The sequence below is a fragment of the Anabrus simplex genome, chromosome 14 (genome assembly GCF_040414725.1).
Source record: "Anabrus simplex isolate iqAnaSimp1 chromosome 14, ASM4041472v1, whole genome shotgun sequence".
Taxonomy (NCBI): Eukaryota; Metazoa; Arthropoda; class Insecta; order Orthoptera; family Tettigoniidae; genus Anabrus; species Anabrus simplex.
The window spans coordinates 94,606,071-94,632,402 of NC_090278.1; the positions used below are offsets into that span (position 1 = coordinate 94,606,071).

Consider the following 26,332-nt stretch of genomic DNA (forward strand, 5'->3'; position numbering starts at 1 on the left):
TTATTTACAGTTCTTGAATGTTTCCTACTTTTAAAAACTCCTTTCAACCTTATTTGTCTACTGATGTCATTTCCTCACCCCTAAGTCTTTGCAGTCCATAGTATGCAAAACTTTCATAACACAACTCTTTTGTCGGAAATCAGCCAGAACGAATCGAGCTGCTTTCATTTGGATCTTTTCCAGTTCTCGTATCAAGTAATCCTGGTGGGGGTCCCATGCATACTCTAATTGTGGTCTTACGAGAGAATTATATCCTTACTACAACCCCTAAATACTCTGAAAACCATATGAAGAGATCTGCAGTCCTCATTTAAAAACCTCGTTAATATGATTACTCCAGTGAACACCTTTCCTTATGTTAACACCTAGGTTCTTACAGCGATCCCCGTGAGACACTTTCACCCCATCAACACAGTAATTAAAACGAGAGGTCTTTTCCTCTTGGTGAAGTTTACAACCTGACGTTTTACCCCACTGCCTGCTGTCCATCTCACAACATTGTCAAGGTCTTTTTGTAGTCGCTTACAATCCTGTAACTTGTTTATTACTCTATTATGGTTTAAAATAATTACAAAAACACCCTTGTCTGTTATTCCAGTATTTTGCTCATATCATTTATACAGTAAAACTTGCTCAAAGCGGAATCGTAAGGGACCAAATTCTTTTTCCAAATTAGACAAGTTTCTGCATTGGACAAAACATCATTTTATTTTTGTTTTTTGTTTAAAACACTTAATCATTGCCGCTACACAAAACATGATGCAGTATACAGCAGTTTTAAATATTATTTAATGCTACCGCTACCTGTATCTGCCTATGCATGATGCTCAGCGATGTTCATAGTACACCGATTACACACAGCGTGATGCACAGTATACCATTTTGGCACCATCAGAACACTATACCAAAACACTGGATATATGTTCCTTAAACTGATTTCCATCATAAAACTCTATACGGTACTTCACAACACTAAGCTTTGTTCCACATAAATGTGTTACTTCCTCTTTCTAATCGTGTCTTTCTGAACGCAGTCCTGAGCTGAGTACATTACTTCAAGAAGAGTGGAAGAGTTAGATGTAATGGCAAATTGCTTTACGTCACAAAACCACTGTAGGCCTGTTCCTGCGTTTGAATCTTGTTTTGGTCTTCATCTTCTTGCACGTCTCCTTCTTCTTCCATCTCCTCCTCTTTTGTGGCCTTTCTCACTGCTAGAAGTGCTGTAGCTCATTCGAAAATGTGGTGTGTCATAAATTGTTCATCACTTCGAATAAAGTTCTCTGCCTCGTAAGAAACGTTTCTTGCTTGGCACAACTTGGTTATTGACAATGCGTTTCCAAGCATTCATTCGTTCCGCCATCCATACACGTCCATCAGTTTATCCAAACAATGGCATTGATCATTCCAGCACCAGAAATGCACAAATATTGTACATAAGACTACGTCTGTTCCTAATATTTTCCAGACTGTACAAGTATATTTTAAATAATTCTCTCACTTTTCATTTCCATTTCTGCGTTGAGGAGATTCTGCATTATAAAAAAGTAAGAACATTATAACGCCATAAGCTTCGCTGGGACCGAGAAAATATTCCGTAGTGGACAAGTTTCCACTTTATTCAAGTTCCGCTTTGAGCACGTTTTACAGTATAAGAAAATCTAATCATACTGCCTAGCAGAATACCCCAGTTAATCATTACAGGGTCACATAATCCATCACCTACTCTAATTCCCAGAGTTCTGTTTTGTGGAACTTAGGCCACCCATCCAATCATTATTCTGTCAGTCCAGTAGCCCTCATTTTTGTCAGTAATCACCCATGACCTGCCCTATCAAAAGCCTTGGATAGATCAATAGCAATACAAACCATTTGACTTCTGGAATCTAATATATCTGCTATATCTTGCTGGAATCCTACAAGTTGAGCCTCATGAGAAATCCAAACTGTCTTCTATCAAACCAGTTAGTAATTTTGCAAACATGTCCAACATAATCAGACAGAATGCTTTCTCAGAGCTTGCAAGGAACACATATCAAGCTGACTGGCCTGTAATTATGTGCTGTTCTTCCAGCAGTGACTATTACTGATTCTTCACCGACACCTCTCCTGAAATCTCCCCCGATTAGATCCCTTAGCCCTCAATATCCTCACCCTTAAACATTAGCCCACAACTTTTTCCCATTCCTTCCCTGCCTCTTATATACCTACTGTGGCCTGTACATTGTTTGAGGGATAACAACCATATGTTCTCTGGAACATGAATTCAATTATCCTGGAGAAAAATTAGCATAAGAGATTAGGATACCAGAAAACATGTTCACGATGGGTGCAGACCTTCCACTACAGCCTTTCATATGGTATCAGACCGAGCTCACCTTCTTCTCCTGAACAGCGATAGGACATAAAACTGTTGTGGTTCTTTGTGCCATTACAGGAAGTACATAATCACCAACACCGAGAACGCCAACGAGTTTGTGGACAACATCATCAAGGCAGTGAGGAAGATGGTCGTTGACAAGTACGAGGATCAGATCAAGATTCCTGACATTCGAGAGGGTTTTGAGCGGACGGTAACTACAAACATTTCTAAGTAATCAAAGATTTACTAGAAATAAATTTCATTTTAAGCCCATATTGTTAATAGTATAATCCGAAAAATTAAAACATTTCTCAGAAGGGCACCATAATTTAATTTCATCAACTGCATATGTTTAAGTATCCAAGCATTTTAATCTGTGAAGGCTGGTATGGAAATGATGTGAGGGCTGGAGCTGGATCTTTTGTACCTTTTGTATCTTTGTATCTTTTGTAAATTTGAACCCCTTTAGTTTAAAAAGTAAGTTAGTGCTTTATTCAGTAATCTAGCTACAGTCAGAATTGTTTTATTAACCCTTTGCATGAAAAAAAAAAAAAAAATAAATCTTGGTACAAAAATGGAAGTACAAATATTAAGTACAAAATTTAACAGTTCATTCAGACAGTTAATACCAATATTTCATGGAAACATCACTATATTTATAAAGTATAAGAATGGAAGCAATGTTAATAGGGATAGTGATAGGATGGAGAAGAATAAATTGAGATGGTATAGATATGTCACAAGTATGAAGGAGGGAAGGAAACCGAAACAAGTGTTGGAAGCAGGCGAGTTGGCCGTGCAGCTGTGAGCTTGCATCCGGGAGATAGTGGGTTCGAACCCGACTGTCAATAGCCCTGAATTTGGTTTTTTGTTGTTTCCCATTTTCACACCAGGCATATGCTGAGGCTGTACCTTAATTAAGGCCATGCCTGCTTCCTTCCCACTCCTAGTCCTTTGCTATCCCTTTGTCACCATAAGACCAACCTGTGTTGATGTGACGTAAAAAAAAAAAAGCCCAACAAGTGTTGAACTGTTGGAGGCTAAGAGGGAGGGCCGGAGCAACATGGATAGACTCTGTCAAGAACGGTATTAGAAAAAGAAGACTGGAATGAAACACAGTTACTGAAGAGGAGCGATGAAAGAAGAGGCAGTAGCTGGATAAGGGGAAATGAAAATGATGATGAAGAACGTCACTCACAGTAATAGGACTAATGGTCAGAGCATGCAAGCGTTTCCAACTACAGAATAGTTATGATACCTCTCTGAGGTTCCATTAGGCTCCTACAGCACCACATAATGTCATTACTGATAATAACTTTGAAAATTATGTAATTTGTGTGTTTATTCCTTTGTAACGTCTCCATCACACATTACCTTGTTAATCATGGCAGCCTGTTAATACAGGAGGTTGGTTTTTGTTTTTAAAGTAATAAACCTGTAGATGTGTGCATGTCTGTTATCTTCCATGGCATCCAGGCTGAACTGAGGGCGATCAAATCTGCAATCGAATTGTGCAAATCTAACAATAAGAAATCTCGGTTATTGAGTGATTCACAAGCTGCGTTGAATGCGATAAATAACAAATATTATATGAATCCAATAGCTGTAGCTATTAGAACCACAGCTCAACAAAGTCTGGACATCTGTTTTGACTGGATTCACGGCCATATGGAATATCTGGAAACAAGAAAGCTGATCTTCTGGCGAAAGCAGCGGCTACATCTAATTTGGAAATTTCTTATGACAAAACGTCACCTAGCTACGCTAAAAAAATCATAAAGAAGCTCATAATCCATCAATGGAACAACATTTGGACTTCTTCCACTAGGAGCCAAGTCACCAGAGAAATATTCTTCCCTGAGGTTTTCAACCGCCTGCAAAGTAACGTGTTGGTGCCAAGCTTTGAAATTACTCTATTTTTGACTGGTCATGGCAAATTTGGTTATTATTTTCATCGATTCAGAATCAATCATCCTGATGGCTACGTGTGTGTTTGCAGATCCTCTCAAACAGACGACCACCTACTATTTGAATATGCTGCATTTGAAAGAAGAAGGCATGACTTGAACTCTCATTTGAATTATTGCAACATTGCATTATCAAAACCCTTGTATCATTTCTTTAAGAAGCCATGCTGTTACAAATATTTTATTAACTTCATCCACTTCATTTTCCATTGATTACATACATTAATTCATTTTCATTGTAAAAGTGAATATGTATTTTAACTACAACCCTAGTATACTATGTAAAATAGGGTTCCAAACTGCTTTGCATATTCAATAATAATATCTTCCATGGCATGAGCAGGGTTGGTTTTAGTAGAACATCTCCACTCAGTGATCAGAACAAGCACGGTGGCACAGGACATGCCCGGAACTAATTTCTAAATACATCTGTACTTGTGTTCCAGCTGGTAATCACCATACACGGCTCCTTTGTAGCAGACCAAGGAGTAGCCAAGGGAATATCCACTGTGTACAGGACCGGAGAAACCAGGTTTGGAAGAGACAACGATTCTAACGTCCACTTCTTTGGTAACATCGGCTTTGAGGACATCAATGTAAGTTTTGCTATAGTCTTTATGAAACTTAGACTGCTTACAGGCATAGGACTTAATTATCTCAACACCAAGTAAGTTCTTATTTAGCACTGTAGAGCATTTAATGCATAGAACAAAGCCTTTTACATACATCTTCTGAGGGAAAATAACTGTTCAATTGTGAAAAACACAAACCTTGATTTTTTAAAAGATATACAAACCCCATGGCACTAGAGCCCTTGAAGATCCTTGGCCTACCAAGCGACCGCTGCTCAGTCCGAAGGCCTGCAGATTACGAGGTGTTGTGTGGTCAGCACAACAAATCCTCTCGGCCGTTATTCTTGGCTTTCTAGACCGGGGCCGCTATCTCACCGTCAGATAGCTCCTCAACTGTACTCACATGAGCTGAGCCCTCAGGTCCAGGTAAAAGTCGCTGACCTGGCCGGGAATTGAACCCGGGACCTCCGGGTAAGAGGCAGGCACGCTACCCCTACACCACAGGGCCGGCCTTTTAAAAATATAAGCTATATAAATTTCTTTGCTACAGTGAAAAGTAGAGGACCATGCATATGTTTTAAGGCTTAGACGACGAGAGAGAGAGAGAGTACAGCTTCTTTGGTTGTTCTCCCCGAAGTAGCCTCTTACGACTTGCAGGGGGTACACCCACAGGGGAGATAAAGCGTTCCGATAAATCACAAGGAATATGTAGCATCAAGATCTATGTCCAACAATATGGCAGCTGATCCAACACTTGCCAAAACGTTGGTTGTTGCACTTTCCCACTAATTATAGCCTTGAATTCTTCTGCGACTTCATGAGAGTATCATCAGGCTCATTACATCATGTAATATTTGATTCACATCTGTCTCTGTACTGCTTGCACATAGCTCTTCCAAGACCTAAACAACATCAAAATCGAACCATCTGTGGAGAATTCAATATACTGTACTGTTATTACGGTATCTTTTATTAAGGTTAATTCTCTCTAGACAAGGGAATAAAATTCAAAGTCAAAAGGCAGCGGCCACTCTAAATACTTTGGTCAGTACTAAGTATCTTCTCCAGGTGTCATGTCACACCATCTGCGAGCGTTATGTAACCAAAAAGACTTCTCCCGTTGATCTTTCCTTGGAAGAAGATCTGCAGGAAGCAGTACTTGGACTAATTTCACATTATGTAGCCTAGATACTGTAGTTTTCTAATCTTAAGGGTAAACAATACTTCGGGCAGACAACACATACCAGGTTTCACTAAGAGATGGTGCCAGCGAACAATACGCAGCGTATCAATTTTACACATACATCAGTTTGTTCGTTTGACATTAACCTACCAACACATGGGGCCTAAGACCATCAATGGTAATGTGGATATACACAATGATCATGACCGTTGATGGTTTATGCAGCAATCATCTGGTGGCAGAAAGTAAGTGAAGGAAAAGTCAGTAATAGATTGGACAACCTACAGAGAATGGCATGCATAGCCATAACTGGGGCCATGAGAACTACTCCGACAGAACCCTTGAATACTTTACTAGACCTCCCATCGCTATGTAATTTAATAAAAGGACAGGCTAGAATGAGTTCATATAGATTGGCACAATCGGAGTGCTGGAATGCACAAAGACCCAATCTAGGACACTCTAAAATGAACAGAGTAATAACAGAGGAAGTTCTACACATACCTTCTGATCATATGATACCAAAAGTACAACTTTGAACAACTGTTTGAGACCTAGATAATAAAAAAAGAAGACTGGGATATCAACAAATGGAATACTGAAAAAGAAGATATAGTGTGGTGGACTGATGGCTCAAAGACTGGGGATGGCACAGGAGGAGGGATCGACGGGGGAAGACCTCAAAGATCAATCCAGGTGAGCCTGCGCAAACACACTACGGTCTTTCAAGCGGAAGTCATAGCTATCGCAACATGTCTTGAAGAAAACCTGAAAATGAACTACAGGAATAAGAACATTTTCATATTTACGGACAGCCAAGCGGCCATTAAGGCACTAGAGTCAGTATGGATAATATCCAGAATTGTCTGGTATTGCCACTCACTTCTCCTGAAGCTCTCAAAGTACAACATTGTCAAAATAATATGGGTACCAGGGCATGCAGGTATAGAAGGAAATGAAAAGGCAGATAAACTGGCCAGGAAAGAGGCAGAAACACATTTTGTATGCCCAGAACCTGTATGCGGGGTTTCCTATGTACAAGCCCGACACTACATAGGAAAATGGGTACAAAAGAAACAAATGGAGAACAGGAAAAATACTCCAGGATGCAGGCTTGCAAAGGAACTGATAAAAGGAACAAACAAGAAGCATACAAAAGAACTGTTGAAACTCAGCAGAGAAAATATAAGATGGGTAGTAGGACTGTTGACAGGACACTGCCATCTGAACAAACACCTACATAGAATCGGAGTAATAAGAGACAATATATGTAAGAAATGCAATGAAGCAGAGGAATCAGCTGAACACATACTTTTCGAATGTGAGGCGCTGGGCAGAATCAGACTCTCCACTCTAGGACTACCAGGTGAAGAGAGAGAAAAAATCCAAGACGACCCAATAAGAACAACCTGCAGCTTTGTGAAGGGAACAGGTATATCTAGGTGGGAATGAAGGTAAAACATGGTAGCAAAAGATCTTAGAGGTCGACGCTAATTAGAAATAATATGTAGAGGCCTCAAGAAGAAGAAGAAGAAGAAGAAGAATATACCAACACACACAAGTTGAATACGCCAAACACTAGCATCTGTGTTGTATTGTTCAGTGATCATGTCGACGTTTGTGCCTGAAAAAGAACATTTGCAGCACACACTGGTTTTCTTATTTAATCAAAAGAAAAAAAGCCGTGGAAAGTTATCATTTGCTGGTAGAAACATATGGTGAACACGCTCCATCAATTAGAACATGCCAGACATGGTTTCGACAATTTAAAAGTCTGTCTGTCTGCTAGGTCATCAGCCCAGAGGCTGGTTGGATCCTCAAATAGCACCACCAAAGGTTATGCAGTTATAAGGAAACAGCAAAAACCAATGGCAGCACCAAAATGAGGCGTACTAGGCAAGACGAGGAGTGAGGTAGTCTGCCATTGCTTTCCTCACTGGGTCAGAAAGTGCTATTGCAGCACGACTGACCCTATGAGCAACACCTTTCATAACACTCAGATGCACTAGTCGTGCTCTGAATGTCATTACTCAGCACCACCCATACCCCAGCAGCTTCCATATTGTCACAGCCATGGATGAGACTGGGACTTCAGTGGAAGCTACACTTTACTCTGGCCTGTGCCAAGAGATGGATACAAAAGTACTGTATCCATCAAGAAATGGCAGGAGGCAAAAATTTAAAAGTATTGATTTCAATGTGAAAGACAGTATGCGCTCTGGTAGGCCATAAAAGTGTGAAGACTCCTGAAGCCCAGCAAAACCGTTAATGCACACGCTATCCCCAACAAATGATTCATTTAAATCACGCATTGATCGAAAGACGACCGGAATGGGTCAGAAGACATGGCAAAGTGATTTTGTTACACAACAATGCGCCGTCTCATATAGCAAAACCAGTGAAAGACATCTTGAAATTGGTTGGATGGGACATCCTTCTGCACCTCTCCGTACTCCCCTGACCTGGCGCCATCTGACTATCACCTCTTCACATCAATAGGGCATGTGCTCGCAGAGCAGCACTTCAACAATTTCGAGGAAGTTCGAAAATGGCTCGACCAATGGTTTGCCCCCCCCCCCCCAAAAAAAAATTCCTTGTCAATTATGTTTTCTTCACCACAAAAACCAGCAAAAACTTATGCATACACCTAGTATATTCCTCATAAGTATAATGAAAGTTATTAAATACACAGTTCAAAAAAGTTAGGGGAACATATTTTTTGATGGGGTTCCAATGGCCATACAGCATACCTTGAGACCTTAGCTACTCAGGGTATGTCAAATCGAAGTTATACTCCATCTGTAGGTGTAGCCATGCATTAAACTATCAGGTCCCCCCTCAAAACAAAGTGAATAGCGGTGCTTCAATGTGTCGTTGTGAGGCACACAGACTACTGCTGTCATTTGAGCACATTGTACACCAACCAGCACATCCCATGAGACATCTCAACGAGGTTCAAGTTGCAAGGGCCGTCACTTTGATCCAGGAAGGACGGACTTTTCGTCGTGTTGCTGTGGAACTCAATGTCTCTCCGTCAGCTATTCATCACTTGTGGAATCGCTACAATGGGACAGGCCAGTTCACAAGGAGGGTTGGACAAGGTCGTGGACACATGATAACCCCACAGGATGACTGATATCTGACCATCTGTGCGTTCCAGCGTCGTTCAGCAACTGCCAGAGAACTGCAACAAGACCTCAGGAGGATCGCTGGAGTCACGGTATCTGACCAGACCGTAAGGAACAGGTTAAGAGAAGTGTCCTTACGACCCAGACGTCCTGTTCGAGTGCCCCGTTTAATGCAGCAACATCACGCAGCCTGCCTTCCGTTTGTCCGTATCCACGTCAACTGGGAACTTCGCCAATGGAGACCTGTGTTGTTCACAGACGAGTCCAGATTTCCCCTGACACAGCGTAATGGACGTCAACGTGTATGGAGACGCCGTGGTGAGCAGTACATGCCAAATGTTGTCCAGGAAGGCAACTGATTCGGACAAGGTTCTGTGACGGTGTGGGATTGCATCAGTATTGATGGCCGTACGAATCTCGTCGTCGTCCGTGGTAATCTTACCGCTGCGGGGAACATCAAGCAGATATTCTACAGCATGTGTTGGTTGCTGCATGTGGTGTTGGCCTTGAATTCGTACTCATGCACGACAGTGCCAGGGCTCATGTAGCGCGCATCACCAGAGCTGTCCTGTGAGAACTGGACATTCAAGAGATGGAGTGGCCAGCAGTGAGTCCCAAACTTAATTCCATCGAGCATGTGTAGGATAGGCTTGACAGAAGTGTTCTTGGGCGTCCTGTTCCACCACAGACTCTCCAAAACCTTGAACAGGCTGTCATTGAAGAATGGGACCTGATACCGCAACGTGACCTCCATCGACTTATACGGAGCATGTCACGTAGGTGCCAAGTTGTGATAAATGCTCATGGACGACATACACCATACTGAAGCACTCCAACTGTGATAAAAATCCATCCTGGAGGACAGTAATCACTTTGTTTTCGCCCCTATTTGGACATTTCCGTTTGTGTTCTGAAAATGAACGCGAATCCATCGACGTTCTTTTGTATACTTCAATGGTAAAGAATAAAGGTTTAGTTGGTAATATACCTGGGAGTGAGGTATTGTTTTGTGGAGCATGGCATACGTTCAAAAACATGATCCCCTAATTTTTTTGAACTGTGTATTATTCCCCCTCTTATTTTGGTTCCTTCTATACATATATGCTGTATGCAATAAAACAAATATTACTCTGAATATCAAACAGTACTGAATGTTGCCAGAAACTCGCCACTGTAGCGACAGTGGAACTATGACCTGCACCCCGAGGGGGTCGCTTGCCCTCCTGCAACAACACTTAAGAGATTGCTTGATTTCTCGTACTGTTCCCGCTCTCCATATCTCATTCCCCGGTTGCCAAAAGAATCCACTTTCTGCTCAGATGACCCAACTATGAACGCTCACAAAAGTTAAGAGAAGATATGGTCATTTGCGGCAACCTGTGCTCATCTGATGTACCGTCTTTGCGTGACTCTTTGAACTTACGGGAAGCTCTCATTAAAGAATAAATAACTTATGTGTCTCTAAGAACATGTATCTGTATCTTACGAAAGGTGTATCGGTATTTTCCACTTTGACTGAAGCTGTTCGTAATTTATTTGTTTTTGTTAAGTGCATTTGGTAAATAATATTTTGGAAATCAAAGATCACTGTTAATTTTTCCGAAAACCGCAACCTAGACATATCCATGCCCCTGGTAGATTCCCAGTTCCGTCCCATGTTCCTTCTTTGTTATCGTCAAGTTGTCCTCACTGATATTTACTTCTGCTGTTTTCGCCACAATTCATATGGTGTGTGTAGTGTTTAGGTACCTTGTAATTTGATTTTCTTTCCTCCCTTTACCTGTGTTTGTGTAACTGCTGAAGTACCGGTTACACTGTGCTCATCACATCACTTCCTGATGGCTGACATTTACAAGCAAAAGACCACAATATTAAAATCCCAAGCTCAGCCGCTATATGGACTCTAACCAGCACCACCACTGTTAAGTTCACGCAAAAGTTTGTTGAAGACTGCACAAAAACTTGAGGGAACACGATAGCAAGCAAGAATCACTTTGTGGCGAGCTACAGAATGGAAATAACTTTGTGAAGAATTATCAACTGGACATATGCAGTACTGGATGACTTGGAGATCTTTAAATAGGCTACACTTGGGTTTCGCCACATGCAAGACCAATCTGTACAAGTGGGGACATTTGGTGGATTCTGTTTTGTGTGGCTGTGGTGAAGTACAGACTACGGCCCATCTTTGTCCTGCCACATGTACTGAGAAAGAGCTGCTTGAAACAACAAGGAATGCACTCAACGTCTCTAATTTCTGGTGCACCACAATATGAACCTTTGGTGCACAGTTTATTTTTTCACACTTTTTACAGAAATATTTTGTACATACTTATATATGTATATGTAACTCTGGTTCTAATAACAAACATGTTCAAGAATCTACACAATAGTATTCAAACTTTTTGGTTGGTGTACCCCCAAAATCCAATTGTTTTATCTTTGTACCCCTCAAGTACGAGTATATTGCGATTATACCAGAAATAACAAATGATTCTTGCTGGATGCTGAATAACATTAAACTATAATCATCATCCTCCGCATCTTATCGCGTTCTGCTTACTCAGTGTCTCTCCACGCACTGAGGCACGAAAGAGTTGTGGCCGGGGATATAAGATCACGTGCCCTTTCTGATACAATGAGATTTTGAGGGCAAAGGACAACTTATAACTCCTTCGGAGTAGAGTTTACAGAAAAAACCAAAACTGAGCGGTCAGCAATGGCTGGAGAACTGTTCCTGGTATTTTCATTGTTAAATGACAGCCCTATTATTCGACCATTGGAGTGTTGTGTTTCCTTCTCAGGCAACGCGACAAGCCTTCACAAAACAGATAGAGAAACATGGTTTTCTCGTGAATGGAATTATGAGGTTTCCATTGCCTAGCAACAATTCAACAGTTACTACTGTACACTGCTACTGGAAAAATTGAATTGAAAAACCCAATATTCTATATGATTAATCATTCCTATATACATAAAGTGGAAAAAAGACATGTTACATCCGCCAATCAGTTCAAACTCACTCCTCACACATCCCTCCTGCTCCCTCTCAACAGTCAATGTGGTGTTGGTGTCCATACCAAATGCACACATTTTACGATCAACATAGAGGTGAGTCTCATTCAGTTGTATATTAATCTTGATCTTCTAGCTCCCCTTCTTCTCGCAATAATTTACTTTCAAACATTCACTTCAAACCAAATAAACAATAGATCACTACATGTGATGATGATGAATGTTTCTCTTCAACAAACCATTACCCATATTACTAACTGTACAAAACACAATCTATAAGCCAAGTGGCTCGTCTATACCAACTCGCACATCAACTCAGGAAACGTTTGGTTGCTGTAGGAGCACCAACAGCAACCATTTTGAAGTGTCATTTAACTTCGGACTTCATCAGTATTTTAAAATTTGGATTGTAAACTGAAACATACCAGTTGTCTAATTTATTATGAGTTGAATGTGAGCATATATGTTTTTCCAATTGGATCGTGGCTGAAGATGACCCAGTGTATATGGGGTCGAAACTAGTCCCAATTATATGTAGTACAGTCATTAAGTTCTGAGACTGACCGCATGATGGCGCCGTGGTATGGTACCATGTCAGTTAGTCTCTCGTCCCTGCAAGAGACAGTTGAGTGCACACACTGGAAGCAGACGTACGGTCGTTGTTGTGATGGTGATTTGAATGCACCTGTCAGACCTTCACATGTCACAGTTTGAGCAACGGGCAAACATCAAGTTCTGCCAGAAATTAGGCAAAACCGCTGCTGAAAAGTTTGAAATGATGCAGCAGGTTTATGGTGAGGATAAATTGAGTCGCAGTGTTGTGTTTAGGTGGCACCGACGTTTTATGCAAGGACGGGACGGTTTGGAAGATGATGTGCGTACTGGTCGGCCACAAACGGTTCAAACAGAACGCAAGATCCAAGAACTTTCAACGTTGGTGCATGCTAACCGCTCCCAATCGGTAGACGATCTCGCAGCAGCAATAGGGGTCAACCATGGTACTTGCCACAAAATTCTGACGGATGTCCTCAACGTGTCTCGTGTTACCCAGCACAGTGTGCCATGAATCCTGTCCCAAGACCAACCTGATGATCGCATGACAATTTGTGGTGACCTCATCAGTAGTGCTGACGATTATCCGACATTTCTCAACCGGATAATAACTGGAGATTAAACATGGCGTTTCCTTTACGATCCACAACTGACACAACAATCCGCCACCTGGAAAACACCATCATCACCACGACAGAAAAACTATGATGGAACTGTTTTTTGATTCAAATAGAATCATTGACATGGTATTTCTCCCAGATGGTGCAACGGTAAACAGAACCAGCTACAAGGAGATCTTTGGCCGTTTACGTGATGCAATTCACTGTAAGCGACCTGGGCTTTGGCGTACAAAGAACTGGCTGTTGCTACATGACAACGCCCCTGCACATCACTCTGACCTTGTCCAAGAGGAACTTGCAAGGCAACAGGTGACAGTTTTGCCACACCCTCCATAGTCGCACCATGCGATTTTTTTCTCTTTCCTCGCCTGAAAGCACTCCTACGTGGATACAGATTTCAGTCATCCGAATAGGTCATGACAGCCGCAAGAGAAGCCACACGGGACTTTCCTGCCAACTGCTTTCAGCGGTGCTTCCAGCAGCTATACCAACATTGGCAAACGTGCATAACGGCCAACGGCGACTATTTTGAGGGTGGATGTGATTCTGTTTAATTGGTTAATGGCCAACTGCCACTATTTTGAGAGTGGATGTGGTTCTATGTAGGTGTACGCCGCGTAATGTGGCATTGTGTGCAACATACAGAGTCGTGTGGGTTCTCCAGGCTTCAAGTTTCAGAACTTAATGACTGTACTGCATATAAGACAAGCTAATAGTATTGAATAGGTGGACCTTTCTCTACCCTTTCATAGTTATGAACAATGCACGAGACGTGAGGGTGCATATTTTGAACACATGCTGTACCGACATGTTGCATGTTATAGTGACATATCTTGAGATGTTCAGAGCATGTTTGTCATTTCAGTACTCTTTGTTCTGTGCACACTATATTACAGTATTGACATGTTTAAAACATTACTTCAAAACAAAAATCTTAAGGACTTCATGTTAGTATAGTGCTGTCTTTCTGCTCTGAAGTACTCTCTATCTACTGCAGCAATTGGGTCAAAATTAAGAACACTAGGTCTAATTATAGAAATCTTTGGCAGATCATCCAATGTCTTCATCTCCAGCGAATTTCTGTAGTCCGTTTTGACAGCACAGAATGTGAGAATCAGTAGCAAATTTGGGAATCTTGCTACAAAAGTTTCAGTGTGAATAGGATTTTGTATTCTCTCTACTCTGCTAAAAGAACACCCCTTTGTCATTGTCATTATACAGCCTTGGGTTCAAGAACATTAACAACCTTTTCATGTCTTCTGTACCAGACTGAAGAATGATCAAATTTATCAAACAGTCAACTCTCAAAAACTATCACTAATAGAAGATTAGAGCATTTCTAAATAGCTCAAACAATGTCTCTAATATGGCATATATCCACTGCTATACATTATTCATAAGGAGTTAAGATTTTTAAAACTTGGTCACCAGTGGCAACTTGCAATTGGAAAATTCATTTCAGAGTATTTTAGATTATTTTGGTAGTTGCCCTACACAAGAAATACATTTCCTCGATTTTTATTTTTCTACTTTTTAAAATTGAAATTCACCCAATTTTCACCCCCATTTTCATGAGATTGTACAAGAGAAGCAAGGGGAGGGAATATTTAAGTAAATAGAGTAACTGCCTTACTAAATTAAGTGTAAGAAAGAAAAGTTTATTTTAATTGAGAGAGATTCATGCTCTATTCCAGCTGTACTACAAACGCTACCGAGCAGACTTCATGGGCCTGGGACCGACAGGAACTATCAACACTGAACTGTATCCCCTGGAGCTCCACGTACACTTCCACGTGGACTTTGGACAAAAGAAGGTGTACCTCGACGAATTCAAGGTTGAGAATGTTGGGTAAGACACTTTCATTTTCCAACAGAATACTTCTCTTTACCGTTGGTAATTAGCTTTTTATTATGAAAAGAAAAACTCAGGCGTACATTTATAACTCTGCATCACCGGTTCTCGGAAAAGAGAATGATATTCTATTAGCCTCTACAAAAATGTTTCACAAATCTGCACAATGACGTCAAAACATTACTCTCTTCCGTTTCTTGCAAGGTCGACCGTAATGTACTTCTGAGCTCCAGCTGTGCTGGAAATGTCATTCAAATTTGAAAGTTCGACTCTCTGAATTCATAGAAAGGCTACGATTACTCCTAGGCAGAGTTACACCGCGCGTACAGTGCACAGTGTCTGTGGACTTTGTCAAGCATCATAAAACAAAAAATCTGGAAAATAATAGAACAGCCCAACATCCCCTCAAAAATAGAAACATATTTGTATACTGTGCTCAATGTAAAATATAATATTAACATTGAACTGAATGTTAAGAGAAACTTTTGATATCAATACAGGTAACAACCTACCACCAAGTCTGTTTTAACATCGTGCTTGAGGAAAAGTTCTAAGTCTGAATTTTTATATTTTATTTATTTACTCCTTAAATGTCTTGTTCTACAAGGTGGAACTGAGGCTATGAAACATGCTGTTCTGTACTGAACTGGCAGTCTGAACAACAGAAGCTTCCAAATTAATATGCGCAATAAGATAAGATTGAGAGGAAGCTTAACAATGGTTTGCTGCAAGGATCTGCCTTAGCCCCTTTTCTGTTTAGCTGACATTCCTGAAATCACATCTTGGAAGTTATGCTGACAACTGGGTTCTAGTTGTGAACCATAATCTAGACATTTCCGAATCTGTCCTGACCAGAGATTTATCTACCATTGCATTGTTTTGTACTTCCGTAAATGGTCCTGCCACAAAGTGTTGATAAAAGAGAAGTTACCACCTTAATACCAGACTTGCCAACAAGGAAATTTGAGTCCATTTTGAGAACAAATAGTTATCACATAATAGAAACTTTAACATGTTGTCCTGGACAGAACACTTAGCTTTAAAGAGCATTTATCAAGAACAGATAAGAAACAGAAACTCTGTGGAACTACACGAGGTTTATCCGCTCTTGGCCTGGTGTACCTTGTGGCAGTACACCAGATTCAATGACCAGCGTTACACACTATCACATGAACACTTACAGCTGACAATCCTTAGCCATGTAGCACTCAAGAGACATGAATGCATTCTCATAAAAGAGTTTATAGTAATAGCTGCATAAAGACATCCCTAAGAACAGGCATTGATTCTGCTGCTCTCCACTATGAACTCCTCAGACAATGGAGTCAGTGATAACCCGATGTGTGCTACACCCGCCTATAGACGGTGCACGAAAACTTTAATTTCTCTGAGTTTCCCAGTTCACTCTCGAGTGCCGATTCTATCTCTGGCATATTCTGCCATATGTTGGGCAATATGTACAACTAACTGGTCACTGCTTATAGCTTCGGGAAGTAACTTGCAGAGCTTTTTGTAGACGTCTGCAGAATTCATCTATGATGTACACAAACATGGCGGAACAACAATCTACAGTTGCTCTTGCAGTGTTGTTATTTCGGATCAAAGAATCTTTCAGTTATTAACCACAGCGGAAAGTGATGATGAAGATTATGTTTTTAATGAATTGTTAAGCGGTTTTGAAAGTGATAGTGATACAGAAAGTGCCGAAAATATTGTATGTGAGAGAGAAACAGTGCCTCCTTCTAAACGAAAGAAGAAAAATAAGGTGAGTTCAAAAGCTATTTTATCACTATTTTCGTCGTGGATGGATTACTTTTCTCCAGCAGACTTTCAAGTAACAGTGACAGACTCTGAGGGCCAAGTTGTGTTTGATAACAAACCCAAAATAACTTATTTTTCTAAAACTTTAGTGCCAGTGGAGTTAAAGCCGCTGATTGAACAAATCGGTATCACAAACAATCGGTGAAAAACATTAACTCTTTCCACATTCCAGGATTAGAAAGTATTTTAAAATGTCAATTTATGTACTTGTACGGCGTTACGTGCATTAGCTGCCTAAAGATTTTAAGAAATCATTTTATTTTGGACTCTTTACTGTGTATAAATGCGATGTACTCATGGGCAGAAAAAGTGTAATTTTGTTTTCTCTCAAAATGATATTGAGCATAATGGTAGGATTTTCCATTTGCATTCATATTTATAAAGAACCAACATTTATAAACATGTTAAGCTAACCACCCCACTGATGAGTTAAAAGTTGAGGCTTCTACAAATTTTTACACAGGAAGAAAAAACTCAGCACTGAAGTATCAAACAGTCAACTGGCAACTCAGCACTTAAAAGGTTAACATAGCGATGCTCTAAAATATGGAAGACTAGTGCCCGGTTTCTGGAACGTGAGATATCGAACCTATAGCGGTATCGAATGGTTAACTTGTGTTTTGGCGTTGCACGAACGTAAGATACAGCTATCGGTTCGACAAATCGCTTGCTAACTTAGAGGGCCCTGAGCAGGAGATATCTATTTGTTAACTTGGTGGGCGCGTGCGCAGTACTTCAGTATCGGCAGCTAAGCTTGTGTTTGATAAAATTTTCTATGGCTTTCTCATCTTCTTCCGACGAAGAAATTGTAGAAATGGTCAACATTCTAGAACGACCACGATTATATCATCGACGGCCTAATATTCTAATGAAGTATACAGTAGTGAAAACGAATTCAAAGACAGATTGAGGCTAAACAAATATACTGCCATAGGTTTGGTAGAGGTTACAGGCGACAATTTGCGTCCTGTGACTAATAATTTTCCATTGTCCCCTGTTGATCAATTATTAATTAGGATACCCCTTAAGATTCAGTAATACTGAGTCTTATCATATTTGTATCGGTGACTGCATTCGTGCCCATAAAAGCACTGGTACCAGTAACTGAGTATAACAGATAATTACACAATTATCGTAGTAGGCCTACTGCAGGCCTACTTGCATTGGCAGTGAGCATATACTTTTATCGTGGGGTTGTTTTTAATTAACGATATTACATTACATGGAACTAACAAGTTATATAATTATGTTAATTTTTTTCTAGGGGCTTTACGTCGCACCGACACAGATAGGTCTAATGGCGGCGATGGGATAGGAAAGGCCTACGAGTTGGAAGGAAGCGGCCGTGACCTTAATTAAGGTACAGCCCCAGCATTTGCCTGGAGTGAAAATAGGAAACCACGGAAAACTATCTTCAGGGCTGCCGACAGTGAGATTCGAACCTACTATCTCCCGGATGCAAGCTCACAGCCGCGTGCCTCTATGCGCACAATTATGTTAATTACCCGATATATATCGTTATACTGTGATCAAACAATGTTCATATTTTGTAATAGCAGGGAAGAAATACGGTATACGTATAAGGCTCAGTGCAAACTGGATTGTGCGTGACATGTGCCACTCGTGTGCATATTTCATTAGAAATCCTCAAACAATGTCAAATTCTCCTGAGAGCCCTTAAACACCACGAAACTGACACCCACGTCTGCAAGAGCTAGTATAATACTCATTTCTTGCTGCGTGGCAAAGAGGGGATAATAGGAGCTGCACAGAAAGCTCAGATGCGATGCATTACTTGTGCACATGCGCCTGGCAATCTAGGCATCACACCTAATGCACAAAAACAAAGCAGTACGGGGGGTGGCATCTAGTGTGTATTTATGAAACTTGATCAACGAGCCAATAGTTGACAGTTCGATAAGTTAGCTGCTGTTTCGCTGTGCAACGCAGCGAAGATTTATCGAGTCGACAGCTGTAACAAAGCAATAGCTATCGGAAAGATATCTCACCATTCCAGAAACCGGGCATAGTTCTTTTAAACGTAACCGGGGGAGATTTTATGATCCAACAATGGTACATCAAGATTACATTATTTAATACATGCATTATGGCCTCGTTGAAATTTGACGCAAAATGTTCTTAGACATCACAGTAATCAAAAGCGGCATCTTGGTACAGGTATAGAATTTAATATTGTTACATCTAGTGAAGACATAGTCTTATTCTTCAAGTTTTTATACCCAAGTACAATTTTATTGAAGCAGACATGTGGGCTTCTGCAGTGCATAATCCTTTTCATCAACAAGTTATACACTAGCATAGTTCAATCATAAAATCAAAAGTAAATATAGGCTTTTCTAAAAAAAATTTCAATTTGCTTTACATCACAGTGACACAGATAGGTCTTATGGTGATGAAGGGATAGGAAATGGTTGGGAGCTGGAAGGAAATGACCATCGCCTTAATTAATGTACAGCCTGGTGTGAAAATTGGAAACCATGAAAAACCATCTTCAGGGCTGCCGACAGTGAGGTTCGAACCCACTACAGTATATCTCGAATGCAAACTGACAACTACGTGACCTAAATCGTGCAGCCACTTGCTCGCTGCTATTCTAATTAGAAGTTATTAAATCAAGATAATCGAAATTAAATGTAAATCAAAAATGGAAAACTAAGGGACTGTAATGTGTCTTACACACTTTAGTTTTTGGTCCAAAATTGTATGTCACATGGGTATTTACTATACATACACTGAAACAGGAGCCTCCGTAGGTCAGGCGGCAGCGCACCAGCCTCTCACCGCTGGGTTCTGTGGTTCAAATCCCAGTCACTCCATGCGAGATTTGTGCTGGACAAAGCGGAGGTGGGAGAGGTTTATCTCCAGGTACTCCGGTTTTCCCTGTCATATTTCATTCCAGCAACACACTCCAATATCATTTCATCTGTTACTGTGGAGGAGTGCGACAGGCTTCGGCAGCCGGTACAATTCCTATCCTCCCCGCTAGATTGGGGCTTCATTCCATTTCTGACCCGGTTGAATGACTGGAAACAGGCTGTGGATTTTCATTTTCACATTGAAACAGAGTACTTTCTGTGGATAGTGTGAAGTCACCCCTGGTGAAGAGACTCTTGTATGATAGGCAGAGAAACTAATGAAACTAAAGCTTGGGATTTAATGTCAAAACACAAAATGACAAGATATTATTTACACAGTTTCTTCTGCACAAAACTTGGCAAGGAACAAGAAAACATGTTTAGCTTTAATTACTTTTGATAACAAAGTTGGGTCCACTTAGTGACATCTGGAGGAATCATGAGATCACAGGTTTAAATTATAAACGCGTGGGTTTTTTTCCCCTACACTTTCTATCCATTTATTTTTTCTTGTTTCAGGGATCTCAAGGTAGAAGTCTCTGGTTTGGGTTTCCTCTTTAACTGGCTGGCATCTCTCATCTCAACGTGGGTGGTGGGCATGTATCGGGACGAGTTCCTCGACGAAATGGAGAAAATGTACGACAATTACATCTCATCCACCCTCAACGAATACAGCCTGGACGATATCCTGTCGGGAAAAGCCTTCTGATGTCTGATCTATCATCTCGTGATGTTAATATTTACAAATACATTGTGTACAATTAGTAAACATCTCTCTCTTTTCATATTCAAACCATTTTGTGTATTACAGCAGAACCTTGTTAATCTGGACTAATTGGAACGAAAAGACATTTAAAACTCTGTTTACAGCATTGAAACAAGTTTATTGTGGTATATTTACAGGAACAATGATTCACCTTTTGGCATCTTTGAGATCTGACAAGCTAGCCTGGGAAGTGTATTTCTAAACTGCTTTGCCAGCCCCTCAGCGGTAGGTTGAGTTTCAGTTCCTCCGACTGCCAAACCACTTGTACAAATCATCATCTCATTCATCTCGCATCATATGTTTCACTTTCCACATTACATTACAAGAGTTCACTCTTTTCTTTCCCCCCCTTTCTTCTTCCTAACGTTGGATGAAAGTTTATTTTTACGATTCTGTAGTCTGCATAAATATTAGCCATGGAGTTGCCCCTTTAAAATTTTCTATTACAGATAATTTTTGTGAATAGAAAGATCCTTGTGTTTGTGTTTCTGTCCAGAAAAGAACTTACTCAATTACATGCTAAAATCAGAGTTAGAAAATAATTGAGTAAAAGTAATCAAATTATGTGTAACGATTACATTCTTAGTAATTTTACTTGTGACTGTTACTTTTTATAAAATATTACTTGTAATTTACTTCTTCAAATAAAATTGTAATCGTTACATTGTGGTAATTGATATACATCGTATGGAAGCAGAAACAGGAAAAAATAAGTGAAGATGATAAATTTTTCCTGTTCTACTACAGCAGAACCACTACTAGATGGTAACTCTCCAGTACCTACTTCAAATACACCACACCTACCCCAACAAAGTTCTTAAAATTAAACATAGAAATTCCTTACAGTGCTTTGTCGAGATCTGTTCAGTAAATGCAAAGATGTACTTCCCCCAAAGAGGTTGAGAATTTTAATAACATATTATTTTAATTGTAAATAAATTGCAAAAATTGTACAGATCCACCCCTTACCTATTTACCTTTACCAGTACCTTGTGTTGGCATCAAACCTTCACCCAGAAGAAGGTATGTTTAATTTTATGTTTTTGGAATTTTAATGTACATCAACTTTGTAGATAGGAGTTACAAGAAAAGCTTGTTGAGTGCTGGGAAGACATGGATGTAGAAGTGGGGTTGATGAGGAGAGAGCCTGTCTAATAGTTGACAGCAGGGATGATGAAATGTGTGAAGATAAGTATATTTTCTGCCTCCTCTGTATGGTTTTTCCCCTCTTCACACATTGACCTGCCTTTATGTTCCTTTTCTTGTTCCTCCTATCTATCTATTTGCTTTGATGTTACAGAATTACCTTTTCCTTTACAAAAGACTGAAACTATTACCGTATTTCTCTAAATCCAAGAGAATCCCCACCCTTTCCTTAAAAAAACAAAACAATCAGGCTCAAAAAGTGCTTTGTAAAATCATATGAATGCCTTTCTTCTACAGTATGCATCTTTAGACCATCTTTGTATTCACGCCAAAGCCGAACATTCGCTTTAGTTATGCACTATTTGCGGCTGTACAATTCTTCTTTATTTCCGCATGTTTAATAACCATTAACTTAAATTTGGCATCCTAACATCAAAGAGAACCTGCTGAAAATTTGCCGGCAATACCTTCACAATACGTCGATCCATCACGAAAATATTTCTGCTGCCTATAAAACTAGGGTACTTTGGCCACATCCTCAGAATGCCAGATTTGCGACTTCTGAAACAGCTAGTGCAGTACAATCTTGTTTCAAAAGTACTACAACTGGATGTAGATGAATAAAAGAAATTGGGCAGGATTTGAAAGAAATTGGCCTTACACTGGACGACACTATGGATAAGAAAAAAGTAAACACAACACTTAAAAATATGACTTTCCACTTTACACTCACAAAGAAGAAAATCTCAACTAGAATATTCCCTACACAAGAAAAGGCAAGAATATGAACTCCTATGAAGAAGTACTGTGGGGACCACAAGGCTCGGACAGTTCCTACCGAGAAATCGACAAACCAAAGGGCTAATTAAAGTGATCCAATGTGGTCTCAAAAAAAGAAGAAAACTTAATTTTACTAAGTGTCAAGTACAGTAGACACGTTATAACTCTGCCACTGAGCAGCCATGGCCTTTCTAAGAATTTGAAGGCTCGCATGTTTTGATGCTATTCTGTGGATTTAAGAAATGTTTTTGTAGAGGTTAATAGAATGTCATTCTCTTGTCTCTATTTTCCAAGATCCAGTGACGTTACACAGAGGCTCTGTACAACCGGTTGCCACGGCTAGCAATGTCGATGTACAATAAAGAGGCGGTCGTGCGTGAGTGGCGGGTGAAAAGGAGCAGCCTGGTTACCGAGGTAGTTGCCAGTGGTGTTCTCTACTGTTAAGTCGCAAATGCAAGACGAATCATGATTTTTCACATGAGATTCTAAGAGAAAATGTTGTCTTGGATTTGGGGAAATACAGTATTTGGTTTACATTTCAGAAGAATTCAAATCATTTTCTTATTGAATATTTTTCCTTTGGAACTGCCAGCCAATGTTAGCCTAACATGCTTTCTGGTAGAATATTACAAAATTTGAATACTATGAATACAGTAGCATTCATTTTTATACCTCAAACTAGCTGATGTACCCATGCTTCGCTACGGGATTATCAGAAAGACTGACTTGGTGGTTTTCCTAACTGAATTCAACATAGGTCACTACAAAAACGTCAGTAGGAATGTAGCGATTGAAAGCAATGTTATCATATAAAATACTTGATCAAATGAAAAACTGCACACATTCTCACTTTCAACGAACTGTATTACGGTGCCGATCTAACAGTCCAAAGTTCCAGAGCTGGAATAAGCAGATCGCAGACTGCCATGAACACTCCTCTGTCATTATTCCGTTAAATATGCACAATACTCAATCCAATCAGTGCCTCAGAGTAGGGATTGAATAGGTCGAATGCTACGATGAACCAGTGTGTTACGTACCAGTAGTATCAGAAAATGTATGAACCAGATGAATGGCATGCTAAAGAAGAAAGTTATCTAACTCCCCAGCTACTTCCCGCCAATATGCAGGCAGGCTGTTACACTCGGTACGACCAGGCGAATTGGCCGTGTGGTTAGGGGCGCGCAGCTGTGAGCTTGCATCCGGGAGATAGTGGATTCGAACCCCGCTGCCGGCATCCCTGAAGATGGCATTCCGTGGTTTCCCATTTTCACACCAGTCACACCAGACTGTACCTTAATTAAAGCCTAGGCCGCTTCCTTCACACCCCTATTCCTTTCCTATCCCATCGTCGCCGTAAGACCTACCTGTGTCGGTGCGACGTCAAGCAAATTTAAAAATTCCTCGGTACGCTACAGTAATCCTATCTATCGGGGATGAGTGGAAACAGAAGACCAAAAGCGCATCACAACAATGGTCAATGTAATGTTATTGTTGATAATGTTTATGAGCCTTTCTATATTGCAGGCCTTCACATTAGTTTTCTTTCGACTCTGTGATATTAGGGTGTCTTACAAAATTATTTATATCATAGACTGTAGTTCCTTATTCTCAGACTTTTCATACCTATTTTCACTAAATTCTGTTTACCCATTTCCTCACGACTCGGTGCTGGTATGAACAAAGTAACAAAAATCCAAATTCATGAATATCTCTGAGATTATATGCGGTACGGTAACAATGTATAAGACATAAGTGATTGGAAATTTAATAACTTCTTAGATAACTACTACTAACTTACGACATAATTAAAGTTATGTTAGTTATGTAGTATTTATCGATACGACCACTAATAACATAAATAACTTATTTGAGAATTACATTTCAGGCCTTCCCCTAAACTACCATTTCACTCAGCGTGAATAAAATAATTTATAGCCTAGATTGTAGTGCTTCATCACCCGACTTTACATTCCGATTTTCATTAAACTCTTCAGCCGTTTTCTCATGATGCGTTTACATACAGACAGACAGACAGACAGACAGACAGAAATTACGGAAAAGTAAAAAATGCATTTCCTTGTTACTGTGGACATGACCGATACAGAAATACCATTCTTTTCAAATTATGAGCAATGTACAGACAAAACTCTTATTTTATATATATAGATAGATGTGCAATCTGTATATTCACAACTGTAACGCAGATTTGTGTTCCCTCACTCCCCTCTTTCACGAGTCTCTCTCCCTCTGCTACCCAGTCAACATACTGTCTCAGTTGATGAGTAATTCAATTTGTATTCATTCATTCTGGATATATCTAATCATTTTTTCAGTTTTTTAATTTTTGCAGTAACCTACTAAGCTTAATGCTCCCTATTCTTTGATCCTAACAAGATAAATAATTTTCTCATAACATTGAAGAAACAGCCAAATTTTACTTTCAGATTATTCAAGAATACAAGAGAATTCCCGATACGAACCAGGTAAGTTATCTTGTTAATATTCTGAATATCATTAATAAAAATGGGTTCAACCAGATAAGTCAGTTTGTCTTGCATGTAGTATAGTTCCTGTTGTTATTGTGGATGTGGACATTATCATCTTGTAAACGCATTAGTGGTAGTGAATTCACACAGCCGCCTTTGTTAAAGAGAACTATTAGATCTTATTAGTTAACAATACACAAATGTGACACACACACTTTGGTTTTGACTGGTCCACATAAGAAAATAATGCCTGGCTAATATAAGTCTGTTACATTCACAATCCAAACCAGACAAGTCATTCATATTTTGAAATAAACAAAATAAAACCAAAATCATTATTTAAAAAGCTGCTCCATATAACACCGAATGGCTTGACAACATTTGGCAATTTCATATTGTTATAAACAAGAAATGCTTTCCCTGAGAACATTTTTTTTTACTTATCTTGTTATTCCCTGGGATGAGTGATATGTGTATTAAATAGGTGGACCTACTTCTACCCATTATTTGTACAATATAAATGATTACTAAATGTAAAAAAATTCTAATACATGTTGGATGTAGTAAAAAAACTATAAAAAGCCACACATGTCCCCCCCGGCTGGTGCAAAATGAGTAACAGCGCAGCAACAGTATCTCAACCACGAAAACCACCTGCCTTTTGCAAGACAAAATCAACATATTAAATGATTATGATTATTATTCCCATTTTCAGTTTTTCTGAGACCAAAGTTACTCTCACACACTGGCAGAAAATATCCATTCAGGCCACTCCATGTAGCATCCTCATTTCAGCAGTATTAATTTTCAGTTCATACTGCCAGAAAATACTTCGACCTTACTGTCCAAGGAGAAGGCGAAGGAAATGCTGGATAGACACAGTGAAATCAGGTGTGGAGGAGAGAGGTTTCAAATGGGAAGATCCTGAAACAGAAGATGTATGCAAACGGGAAGAAATGGCAAGAATTTGTACACCACACACCTGGGAAATTGGAGTTGGAAAATGATATTGATGATGATCATTACCTCTTCTTTGTCACTCAACATATAGCATAGCTTCCTGAAAAACTGTTTTGTATATTTTGCCTTTCACATGGAGGGGCACTTTTTTTTTTTTATCACAAAGAACTCCTGCTGCTGCCCACCACTTTGTCCAGTTGTTATTTATCCTGCTAATGCTACAGTATCAGAACAAATGTAAGCAAG

The 26,332-nt window shown here is 39.9% G+C and overlaps 1 protein-coding gene across 1 annotated transcript in view; it reads left to right on the plus strand.

Moving 5' to 3' along the window:
• The window catches only part of LOC136885206 (uncharacterized), a 54,973-nt gene extending 33,466 nt beyond the window's left edge, over positions 1-21,507 (plus strand). Inside the window, exons 8-11 of the mRNA XM_067157630.2 lie at positions 2,435-2,570; positions 4,773-4,922; positions 15,091-15,245; positions 20,465-21,507. Of these exons, the coding sequence (XP_067013731.2) occupies positions 2,435-2,570; positions 4,773-4,922; positions 15,091-15,245; positions 20,465-20,654 (631 nt within the window). The 3' untranslated portion in view covers positions 20,655-21,507. The remainder of the gene's footprint in view (positions 1-2,434; positions 2,571-4,772; positions 4,923-15,090; positions 15,246-20,464) is intronic.
• The last annotated feature ends 4,825 nt before the right edge of the window (positions 21,508-26,332 follow it).